At 40.4% G+C, this 12672-nt stretch overlaps 1 protein-coding gene across 1 annotated transcript; it reads right to left on the reverse strand.

Annotated features, from left to right (window-relative positions):
- Positions 1-10599: 10599 nt before the first annotated feature.
- On the reverse strand, positions 10600-12226 carry LOC127568485 (homeobox protein Nkx-2.4-like). Its single transcript, XM_052012290.1, has 3 exons — positions 11857-12226; positions 10837-11267; positions 10600-10767 (listed from the first exon to the last, which is right to left on the reverse strand). The coding sequence occupies exons 1-3, from the start codon at positions 12224-12226 to the stop codon at positions 10600-10602; spliced, it is 969 nt and encodes a 322-aa protein (XP_051868250.1).
- Between the last annotated feature and the right edge of the window lie 446 nt (positions 12227-12672).

Here is a 12672-nt window from a genome sequence, read left to right on the forward strand (position 1 = left end):
TCTTTTCCCTAAACTCGAACCCAGCCATACTGTATCTCACCCCTACAAGTTCCTCACAACATATTTACAAAACTTTCTTGGCAGTTATTAATTTCCTTCCTAATCTTGCTTGATTCTATTTTGCACTGTGAAGTGTTTTCAATGCATTGGACATTGACAAAATATCTTTAATCACTGCAATATATTTTATTTACTTTAGTTAGTTTCTACATGGAATATGTCTGGATTGTATCTTGTCAGGCAACTATTCTACTCAAAAGATTGTTTGGAAGTCTGAATATATTAGTCATGAAAGATTTATTAAATAGTCAATTCCCTCTGTGTGCCCAGCCTTGGTGCTGCAGTTTCCTTCAACTTTACCACCACCTCAATTTATTACTATTTTTCTGCTTCTATGAATGAAATAAACTTTTACAGGCAAAACCATTTGTCTTTCTCTGCTCTCTCTTCAAATTACATTTGTAAAACCTACTGTTTTGGATTTTGTTCTGAATTGCGGCAGACCACCAAGGCTGCTCTGATGGCACTTGCCAAACCTCTGACCTATTGCTGCGATGTGTAAGGAGCAGTTGCACAGAAAAGTTAACTCCTCTATATCTTTTCCCATCCTGCACCATCTGCATTTACTCATATTTTTACCATCCTGTGGCTTCTTAACCAAGAGCTGTCTTGTAGACATTCATCTCTTGGACTGCAATGGTTCCAGAAAAGGTTCCCACCACTTCCACTTGGCTGGCCACTAAATACTGGCCTTTCTGTCAAAGCCTAAACACATATTTTCTTTTTCTTTAAATGAAAAGTTTAATGATACTGTTGATTTTTAAAAGGCTCATTCTTGTTTACCAATTTCTCTGGTATCTTGCTTTGTTATCTGTGCAGGACAAAAAAAAATATTTGCAGTTCTGGCTTCTTGATTAGATATGAATTAAATTGTTCTGCCAGTGGCTGCAATGGCTTTAGCTGCTAGGCCTTAAGCTTCAGAATTCTCTCCTTGTACCTCTGCATTTCTACCTCTCTCCTAAGATGCATTGCTCAAAACCTACTGCTAAAGGAAATTTTGGATCATCTGCCCTTATACCTTGAATTCTGGTTTTGCATGAAATTTTATTTGATAATGCTCCTATAAAACACCTCCAGATATTGTATTAATGGTACACTGTGAATACAAGTTAATGTATACAATGCTTTACAGCAGTTAGATATCGCTCATGAGTTACGTATCCTTTGATTATTCTTCACCACCTGGGTCCTCTTCTCAATCGGGTCTGCTTTTCCTTGCTTTCCTACAAGTGCAGAATTTGGTAAGAAAAATGTGATTTTGTGTAAGGCAAGTGCATTCAGTAAGTTCTTGATCTGTAACAGAGTCCAATGCAGGATGTACAAAATTGTAGACATAGTACTTTAGAAACCTGAAGTTTATCTCTGAAACTTTCTACAAAGCATTGTTCCAATACAGAGTGCAAGTAGTCACATGACATTCCTAAAGGGGTGATATCGTTAAAGTAACAATTATCATTCATATCCAGTATTCTATCTACTAAATTATAAATCTAATTATCTAACAGCCAAGACTGATCCAAACTTGCTTCACCCATGACAGTATTTATGTAGTGAATGATTGTATGATTTCGGTACTGGAGTATTCAGCAGTTTAAAGATCAATTATGAGGTGTGAGAAGTGTATTACTATTTGACCATCGCATTCACCTCCCCATCCCACACAACCAACCTCCAAAACTTACGTGCTTACACAGACAGTAAGAAGTTCTCCCTTTTGATTCCACATGCATGACCATGTATAGAAAATGTTCTTTAATGTTGATTGGAGAATCCATAATACATGATCACTCCATTAGACTGAATCCTAATTCCACTCTCAATATAGGTGAATATTTGCAATTTTCTCTGCCTGCGTGCATTTCTTTATGATAACTGCCCACTCTTTAAGGGTTTAACAAAGGCTTGTCAGCAGTAACCCTATTTGCCTGCTCTAAAATGACTGCATACTGGCTTGCCAATATGAAGGACTTATGGGAGTTGTCCTCCAAGCACCCTAAGTCTTCTAACTCGGCATTGAAGCAGATGCAAACAAGAACCCTGACCTTCTCCAAAAAAAGTAGAAGTGATGGAGTACAGAGTGCAATGTCACCAGAGTAGCCTAACACTGAGGAAGAGCTGGAAATACTAGTACAGACCATGCCCATATTTCAGCTTGAAGATTTCTGGAAAATTTAAGAAAAGTTAGATGGAAGGCATGACCTACCTCTAAAGAATTAGACAGCCCCCTGCATCTTCTAAGTACTTCCTTCCCAGATCATTAGGATCTGTGTAAAAATCTTAAAGCTTTTAATAATTTGTCCAGATTTCTATTGTTCATGAAATTCACCTTTCTTTCATGGTGACATTAATATAGCAGCAGCAAGGATCTCTTGCCCTGGCCTGGTTTCCTAATAATAATTTCAGTATGGGCAACTTCACAGCATTGCAGCTATTGAAGAATGAGGTAATGCCCATGAAGTTTGAGATGGCTCAAATGATGCAGAGGGGGAGGCACAGTACTTTGCAAAGGCCTTCCTCTCCTGTTTATTTATAGAGATTACCAGTTGTTTTCTCACCATGAGATAGATGCCATGTTTTTATAACGAATTGGGCTCCACCACTAAGTACTAAAATTGCAGGTTATTGTATTTGAAGAAAATTAACATTTGGGTCAAAATTTGTAAAATAACAAGATAGTTTGGGTCCATTAGATTGCAAATATGTTTAATATCACATTCTGGGAACAATACATATATTTCTTGATTTTCAAATTTATAACATTTGGAAAATTCAATAAATCTACAACTCAGAATTTGAACTTGTTATGGATATGATTAGACTGCAGGAATGAGCAAAATCACCAGGGAATGGCTGAATGATTCACAGTAGATTTTATATGATTACCAGCTGACAGATAGATCGATCTTAGCTAAATTAATAGTCATGTCAAATAAGAAAGTTCAAAAGAAAGGATAGATTAAATGATCCACACAAAGTAGCACATAAAGTAATTCACACCTTTTAGCTAAATGTGGTTTAAATTTGTCTGAAGGCGAATAAGCAATACAGAAGTATTAGATTTTGTTTCAATAGGCCATCTAATAGTGTCTGCCATTATTTAGACTTCTGTGCTTGCGTATTACTGTTTTAATTTTTTGCACGTGAAACCTGATGGTGGGGGAACCAGGGTATATGGGATTTTGAACAGGAAAAGTAACTATTTCTTTAACCCGGGAATTTGAAGGATTGCTAACTTAACTGCAGAATGAATGAACACAAGGTGTAAATTAGGATGTTGACGTAAAATCAAGTACAGATCAAATAAAGAATAGGAAGCCTGGATTTATAGACAGAGTGTAAAAAGATTCAGAAAGGAACAGTATTACCTTGGAAATTTTCAAACAGCAATTCCTGAAAGAATAGGATTGCATACATTTAATAGTCACTTCTCAATTTCAATGATCATTTGCCAATAAGCTATAATAATTGTGTTCTTGTGCAGGGTCTTAAGACAATATGTTTTCTGCCGGAAATTTGGTACCAAGTGGCAGATTTGGTAATACCTGACCAGGGCAGGACAGAGCTTTCCAATGCACTGTTGTTGTTTAAACAATCAACTTGATTCACTGTCCCAGAGTTAAACCCTCCAGACTCAAGGTGTATCTCAAAGATACTAGGAAAATCCAAACCACCTCAATGAGTTTCTCTTTAGCTTTGCTTTGAAACCTTTAAACATGATGATGGGTTTCCATTCACTGCAGACACCAGACCCAACATGCCCTTGTTCCTTTCCATGTTTTTATGAATCTTTGCTTCTTAAATTCTTGCTTTTTCCTTTGCTTGTCTTGTACAAATTGGGTCATTATTGCAGATACTGGCTCCTCACAGGCTTTTGGTCATTTAAGTTTTTTTACTCTTTCATGTTCCTCTCCACTATGTTACTCAACCTCATAACCTTATATTTGGTCTTAGTTTTTCTTTTCTCCCTGTGATATCATTTTGATAATCCCACACACCTACTCCCACCACCCCCCCCCACCACCGCCCCCCCCCCCGCCCCCCCCCCCGCCCCCCGGATTGGACCTATGACTGGATTGATTTGAGAAAATCAATCCAGTCATAAACGTTTCAAAATGTTGTTTATGCCAGAGAAGACGTATCAACAGTGAATGTGCATATTATGTAGCATCAGCCTTTAGTAGAATACAATTATTACTATTCAGAGTTCAATCATCTTTATATTCAAAGCATGTATTATCTTGGGCAAGTTAAGATAGTATTTATTTTGCTATAATTCCATGAATGGACACAAAATTCAATTTTCTTTTGCTTGGTTTGGGATGTATTGATACCGTTGAAATAAAAAGTGCAAAACGTTTAATAAAGGGGCGATGGCGAAGCATAGATTCATTGTTTTGTTTAAATAATTAAACCTTCGACATATTAATCTTGATTAACAAGGAAATTGGGTGGAAACTCTTCGGAGTAAGTGGTCTCTGAATAGTAAGTGGGTTTGCTGGGTAGATGTTCATCGGTGCTAATGTTACAACAAAACCCTCCCACAGTATTTAGAAGAGTGTAAAGATTGAAGTTATTCATGGGGTCTCTCTGAAATGTATTTGAGGTTGGAGGTTTGCCTGTTACCATTGAATTCCATTTCTAGTATGGATTTCCGAGTACTGTCTCACTTTGCGGCTCTGGGTTCAGATTCCTTTTTGGAGTTGGTTCCTGTATTTTTGTTTACTTCCGCTTCACACTCAGAAGAACCTGCATGCATTCCTCAATCAATTTAGCGCTTATTAATACGGAACAGCTCGCGCGTTTGAATGTTGACTACCTGTGAATACTGGGGGCAGGAGAACCGACCTGGAACTCGGTCAAGAGAGCTGCAGAGACGCGATACCATCGCCACATCCTAAAGCGGGGCGCGTTGTTGAGATCAGGAGGTCAATTCACGATTCGCTTCTTAGTGTGAGTAAGTGATGCCGATGGCCATGAAATTGGATTGGTTGCAGACAGTATGGTTGCATTAAAGGTACATTTTCTTGGATTGAGAGGGCGGGACATTCACATCAGGCGATGCCCACTCCTTTTACGTTCAGAACGATTGTATCCTTCAGAGAGATTTCGCGTATTCAGGTTATTATTCTGCTTGAAATGAGATTGTCTGAGTGGTACTCGTTACCGGAAAGCCTATCATGGCTTAGATAATGAAGAAGACTAGTTGGCTTTTCAACACGGACCTAGGTTTTACTTTTCCATCGGAAATAAGGAAATTAGACGTGGTTCACGTGCGAGGAAAACCTTCAGGGGATCATAATGGAAATGCTCGTCTCCCGTCTAAAAACGGTCGATGGAATTGATGTTCGGCTTACAATAGGAATGGTGTACAACTTTAATGGAAACTTTTAGTTTTGGGATTGTGAAAACAATTTTAGGAAACAATCGTATATTTTTGGATAGGAAAATAAAGTTCCAGTTCTCCAGCTATTGGAAGTCAATCGCGCATTGCAGTATTGTTCCGACAGTACCAGAAAATGCAGCGCTTGTCCATCTGTGTAAAACAGGCGCAGGGGCGAGTCCTTCACTTGACACATTATTAATAACTTTTCCACAACACATCCCAACGTTGCAATCAAGAACTTTTAGCCAGTTTCCTATAAGTTCAGAGTACATAATAAAGCAGCACATAATAAAATCAATCTTTTCCTAAAGTCATTTTATATCATTAATTAACAACGATTATTTTCCAGAGACAATTACCTGTTTGAATAAGAAATGTCCTGTTTAAATCATTGAACCTTTGCATTCTGCATTACTGGCGGGAAGGTGGAAGAACTAGGCCGATTCACTATTGTCATTTAGTTAAGAAATAACTGCGTGAAATTTTAATTTTAAAAGTCTCCTTTACACTCCCAATTACGTTTTCAGCGTGTATTCATGTTCAGTGCAAAACTCACTTAGTTCATTGGATAGTCAAACGAGAGCGCGGGAAACCCCAAACTTGAAAGACGACCGGCCTCCTGTTGTTTTCCTGAAAGCCAAGAAGTTTGAGCGGGTTGAACAAGCTGACGAACCTTCACCTATTTGTCCTCGCTAGATAGTTCGCAACCCTAAACATCTCCCCGTGTCACTAAGGTACTAAATGTTTCATTTACAATATTCGAGGAGAAATTTCCTCTTGTCCTTAAACGGCGATTGATACTTAAGTTTACTGCATGTTATTGGAATATGGTTGATGTAACATTTAGCATTTAGAAACAGTATTTGCATTTTAGCTTCTCTGAATTTTCTGAACCTTTTTAAAATGAACCATTCCCCAAATATGTGTTTCATGTTTGTCTGTAAGGCGATTAGACGGGTAATGAATAGACAACTCAGAATCATACAGAATCGCAAGACAAATATGGATTCCCTCGGATTATGGTTACGCACATTCTTGATCAATATTGTATGATCATGATCCAGAACATGGGCTAGAGATACATGCATGAACTCTTAAGAGAAACATATTTCCTCCCAGTGTAACATCTGTGGTTTTCCAATCCTGTTCTCGATTTTGAGTGAGATGGGAAGGGTTAATACCTGAAAACACGGGTCACGGCTGTTGAAGCTTTCTCTAGTTATTCAACTTCGGGACAGCCCTGCTCTTCACAGTGTTACGATTCCAATTGCTGCGCAGGGCGTTCCCGCTGCTCCCAAACGAAGAAATCAAAAGTGGGTTGCCACTCTGCTTTTAAGAACAGTTGCTTGGTTTTAAATATTCTCGTAGTACTCGATTAAAGAAGTCTGGGTTGGCGCAAGTAAGTTGCATCGTACTTGAACCAAACCGAATGACGGTGCCTTCGTTCTGGCAGGCTGGTAATTAAAACCTCTTACATGAACATGTGCTGCTCCCAGTATATTGTGATAGAATACTCGAGCCTGCAAACGTTCCAGCACTTGGCTTGGTGTTTCTGAGCTGGGATGGCGAGGGTGTGTGTATATTTGGGGATGGGGGAGATTCTTTCCCAAGTTTTTTAATAAAGGTTTTGCATGTCTTCCTTTCCCCCTCGGGATAGTTTTAAAATATACTTAGAAACATAATCCAACTACACATCTTACCATCAAATAAATACAATGACAAGCATGTTGACTTTCCTGCCACGATTTAATGCAAAGCTATTCAACTGACAAAATCGTTTTTTTTCCCAAAGCAGGAAATCGATATGAAGTACAGAGTTGACCTGGCTGATTAAATGCGACCTAAAACTTTGTTTCCGTAAAACAAACAAAATGGGGGACACAAAACAATACATTAAATCTGGCCAATTTACAGGCACGGGTTCGACACGACGAAATCATTTGTAATTCGATTAAAAGGGACTGAACGACGAACTCTTTTAACTTTCCCAATGCTTCACCTGAAGCCCGCACCCACGGCACCGGGAGACCTGACACCGCTCCCCCCCACCACCCACCCCCAAACCCCTGCAGAATCCACTCAAGCCCATTCTCCACCTCCTTTAGAAGTAGGCAGAGTGCTGCACTTCCAATTCGTTTTCCGCAGTAACCTGAGCTCTAACGGGAGCCTGTGCCCGGCTGGAGTGCCATGCGTCAATAACTGCACAGAAAATAGACACAGTTGCTGAAACATGTATGTATCGCTACACACACACACACACACACACACACACACACACACACACACACACACACACACACACGCAAACAACGGAACACACACACACACACGCGCGCGCGCGCGCGCGCTGTAATGATCTATCGGGAATTGAACGTTGCACAGGATTGTTCCCCTGACACCTCTGCGCCGCTGTAAAGGTTAAGGACCGGTACTCTCCATTTTGTCTTCAAACACAAAAGCGTTTGGAAATTTAATTTGAATGTATATTAGGTCGAACAGGAAACACGAATCACCCTTCTTTTGAAGCAAGTATCATTGTTCCAAGCTACCAAGCGTACGTGTATTAGACGCATCTTCACACAAAAAGTGGAACTATAATTAGTAAATACATTGGAGATTTGCAGAAAACGTTTGTCTTTTAAGAATCAAAAACCACCACACAGCGCACACAATGGATAAAATATAAAACACATAGGAAGAAAAACTTTTAAGTCATGCAATCAGGAAAATAGTCTCATTTTAACGAGACAGCGAATTAATGCTTTAAGTAATGCAAAGAATTATTCAAGGATCGCGCGGACTGGATTCAGATAACCAATTCCAGGAAAATAAATATTAGTCGAGAGAAATCACCTGGATTTGTTCACTTGAAGAGACAGTTGAAGCAGCCGCTGTGCTGTTAAACGTCACGTGCAGTGTTGGTTCAGTAACTGAGCAGCTTCAGAAATGCCTTGAAAATATCTCTACCTTGGAATGTGAACAATTGCGTTGCTTTGTAATGATCCCGACCAGAGACCCTCATCAATAACTGTGAAGCATAATGGCTTGGATTTGGGTCGTTCATTTACTTGATAGAATGAACAGTTTTGTGTAAATTCGGTGACATTTAAAAGATAACTTGCACAACAAATTACGAGATAATTTAGGGGCAAATAGTAAAGAATGTCGATTCATTTCATTTTCTGTTCATGTTTTTCAGTGGTGAAAGTCTTCTCACCCCAAGCCCCTTTTAATACCTATTAGCCATCAGCTTTGTGAACAACCCCGAACTAGCTCAGCTTCAGAGGTATAGGCTGAACCCAATGAAAGGCAACAGAAGGCTTAGAGAACCACAGGTCAACAACTAGAGATGTTATTATTGAGCCCTTGTTGAATCTAAAGAGACAGCACTCATTTCTCGAGTTATATTCAGTCCCCTGTGGAAACTGGAATTTACACTCCCCTCTACGAGATGGGCTACAGTATTAACACATACACATTAGGACCGAGCGCCGGTGTTCTCGATTAATTTCGCGGGATAAAACTGTTGATTCCCCAGTCAAATAACGATTACAGCACGCCTAATGTTGCAATGTTACATTGGAATAGAATCTCGTTGAACGTGAGATAATTACAGCAACTTTTAATTTGGTTCTATTCAATCAATATTGCAACATATTTTGACGTGAGATCACCGTGTGCAGTTAGCGATTTCTATCTCATCTCTTTTACAATTGATACAGTAGCGTAATTATCTGCATTATAACAATTGTACCAGTATGTCTTTAACCAGAGATGCATACGATATTTTAAATAGATAACCCCCTATAATAATAAACAATAAAACTAAAATTATTTGACATTTCCCATTGAAATAGCTATCAAATACAACAGTCAACCAACATCGCTATGACAACGTTGATAATAAAGCTCACCGAGTTATAAATAACAAGATAATCAAACCAAGCCATCCCTTTCTCGTGGACCTTCATTTCTCGCTTTTAACTGAAACAAATAAACGATGTCAGCGCTATAAAATTTGTGTTCTTGGGACTCAATTATAAATAGTTTTATAGCATCGGATGCATTATTCAAAATAACCAATGAAAGAGACGTGAAAATCGCAATTGAAGTCGTTAACAATAAAGCCAGGCCAGCGCGTGTGTTATGATATTTACTTAGAAGGACAACTCAGCTTGTTACTGGTATCAACCAGGGCCGGGCTGTAATGTGCCAATTTAAGACGATAGTCAGTCAGATAAGCCTGGAGAGCACGACCTTACTATCCATGCTACCTGCAGATGAAAATATCCCGCCAAGTTCATTTCCATATTTTGTTTACGGTCAAGGCGGACTGTGGGGGAAAATTATTGCAAAAGATTCTTTTTCTTTTCATGCTATTTATTCCTGGTCTCTTCTCACCCCGCCAGAATACACACAAACATTATCACCTTTAAATCGGTTACTGTTGCTATATCACACCTATCATAAATTACAGTTCAATTTGCTATCAATAAAAACCGAATGAAATCGCTCTCAAGCACATCCATTAAATTTATTTGTTATTTATACGTGAAGGAGCTTTTTTCGGCGTTAACGTTGAATGTTAAAAAAAACTTTTACACCAGACGTTTTTATTTTAAATTCGCGAAACTCGAAGTGTCACCGGCATTAAAATACAGAAGGGTCTATATTCAGTCCTGAAACTACTACTTTGAACGGACTGCAAACTCCAGAGATTTATTTACAAGAATGTACAGTTAATTCACCACATATTCTCAAATGCATTGGTCTTCTTGGAACACCTGCCAGTGTACACTGTTTTTGTCTTTATACCTGCAGTCTCACTTGCTTCTCCAAAGCCAACTCACCCGAAAATGGAACAAGGTTCACAATCCGTTTCAACATCCTGTGACTACAATTACATATGGCTGTCTAAGCAATCCGAAAGGTCACAGATATTGTTTGAAATTAACTGGGATTTTTTTTTACAGCCATCAGTTTCCAATGCCCAATGATGCTCCCGGTCCACTTGTCCTCAGCTTTGAGTCCAGTAACAGGTCCATACATCCGGGAAGAAAAAATTAGGAGGACTTGTGGCAAAGTTTGCCAGTTCAAACATTTTAAGCAGTGTCTCACCTATCTCCAGCTGTTACTCGTGTAACGTGCGGAGGGGTCTACCAGGTCCTGCCGTACAGCAGGCTGGGGTTTACCATACTCCCCGTGTAGTCCGCAGTAGCTGTGTCCATTTGAGACATGTTAGTAACCGAACTGTGGAGGGACGTCGAATTTGGCGACACCTGGCCCAGGTCTTGAGCTTGAGCGAGCGAATTCACTTGTTGACTCTGCTGCTGTTGCGAAATGGCAGTGCTGGCGACGGGAAGGATCCCGTTCGTACCTTGTTGCTGCTGTGCTTGTTGGTTGGCAGTCGGGGTGCTCGAGCCATTCTGACACGGTTTACCGTCTTTAACAAGAACTGGCACGGCCACTCTCCTGGGAGACTGTTGCTGTTGGCACAGGTTGTTCTCCTGCTGCATCTGCTGGGTAGCCTTGTCCTTGGCCTGGCGCTTCATCTTGTAGCGATGGTTCTGAAACCAGATTTTTACTTGTGTTGGTGTCAGGTGGATCATGCTGGCTAGATGTTCCCTTTCGGGAGCCGAGAGATACTTCTGCTGTTTGAAGCGACGTTCCAACTCGTAGACTTGGGCCTGGGAGAACAGTACCCTTCTTTTTCTCCTGGGTGTAGCGTGTAAAGGTGCCATTGGTTTGGCGGCGTCTGCCATTCCAGTTAAAGCCCCCATTCCCGCCATATTCATCCCAGCGGACGTTCCCATGAAGCGGGAAACTAGATAAACGTTTATAATGAAAATGCTCTGGTTATAAAGCAGGAATCTTACACAGTCAGCAAAGAAGCCCTTACGTTATACGGTACTATTGCGGTACTATGTTTTTATTTTCTGCTCAAATTATAGAACGGGACAGAAAATGTTGAACAACTAACCGACTTAAGTGGTAAACATTTAGACGGAATCTACAGCTCGGTATTAACAAAGATGTTCTGATTCTTATCATTAGCACACTAAACTACACTTGCCATTTATAAAATCATTTTCTGCGGACCTTGACCAGGTCACTGTTAAATACGGCCACAGTGCGTTTCTTGACATTTCTCAAATTACCAGTTTGGTTGTTGTTTGATAATTATGAGTGCATATCTAATCAGAATTTCTTGCATCTTACGGGAAAGTTAACCGGCCAGGGAAATGGATGTATTGCGCTGAAGCGCCTCCAATGAGTATCTTTCTCATTATATTACTCATTATATTGTTCTGTTTTTTTAAAAAAAAGAAAACTACTTTGAAAACTCTGCCACAGAATTAAGATAAAAATCATTACCACATTCACACAAGAACTTAACTTCCAGAGAATCTTACTTGTTGAGTATCTGGGATCCGGATTTGATCCGTACCAGCCAGTCGCTGCGGCGCTATTCCTCATGGTGTCCTGATAAGACGGGAGATCCCCCATGTTGCCAATGCTCCCGTTACAGTAGCCTCCCATGGCACTGTGAGAGAACTGGGACACGCCGTGTGGCATGTGATAGGTGGTCGCCACCGTGGCGTTGTGACCCATGGGGTGCTGCTGCATGGTAGCCTGAGAGACCTGAGGTTGGCGGTACCCTCCCAGAGGAGGTGCCAGGTTGCCAGCGCCTTCCATGCCACCAAACTTCTTGTAGGTCTCCTCGATCGGACTCAGGATGTCTGTCACTGAAAAAGGCGTTGTGTGCTTTGGGCTCAACGACATGGTTGAGCGAGCGAGCGAGCAGGTAAAATTGTCGAGAGGATCAACCCGTGCGCTGTGTACGCTCTCCCTCTCTCGCTCCTCTTGTGGCTGACGACGTAAGAGGGGTTTGGAGTCCGCCTGAGATCCGATTGATCGGTTTGGAGGAGGCGAGCCCCGATTCCTCTTATCTTTGGTTTACTTTAGCCAGGCGCCAGGTTTACGACAGAGCCCTGGGGGAGGAGCGTCGGTCCAAACGAGCAAACAATAGCGCTTGACATCTTTACCAAGATAATTGAGGTAAATGTAGAAAGGTCCATATTAAGATAAACGTGATGCCAGCAAAAAAACTTGATTAAATACTTTCTGAGCGCTTCTGGGCTCTAATGCAACACCTTTGATATAAATCTGATTAACACAATCATGATGTTCCACTGAGTAACATGAAATTGCGAACTTTCACATACAGT

Source organism: Pristis pectinata, chromosome 3 (assembly GCF_009764475.1).
Source record: "Pristis pectinata isolate sPriPec2 chromosome 3, sPriPec2.1.pri, whole genome shotgun sequence".
Lineage (NCBI taxonomy): Eukaryota > Metazoa > Chordata > Chondrichthyes > Rhinopristiformes > Pristidae > Pristis > Pristis pectinata.

What these genes read in the sequence shown, in the direction of transcription:
- LOC127568485 (XM_052012290.1), bottom strand. Translation starts at nt 12,226, where the DNA reads ATGTCGTTGAGCCCAAAGCACACAACGCCTTTTTCAGTGACAGACATC. An exon ending in GGATCCCAGATACTCAACAA is followed by an intron (nt 11,268 to 11,856) that starts GTAAGATTCTCT and finishes ACGTTTATCTAG; the next exon opens with TTTCCCGCTTCATGGGAACG. An exon ending in CCCCGACTGCCAACCAACAA is followed by an intron (nt 10,768 to 10,836) that starts GCACAGCAGCAA and finishes CAACAGCAGCAG; the next exon opens with AGTCAACAAGTGAATTCGCT.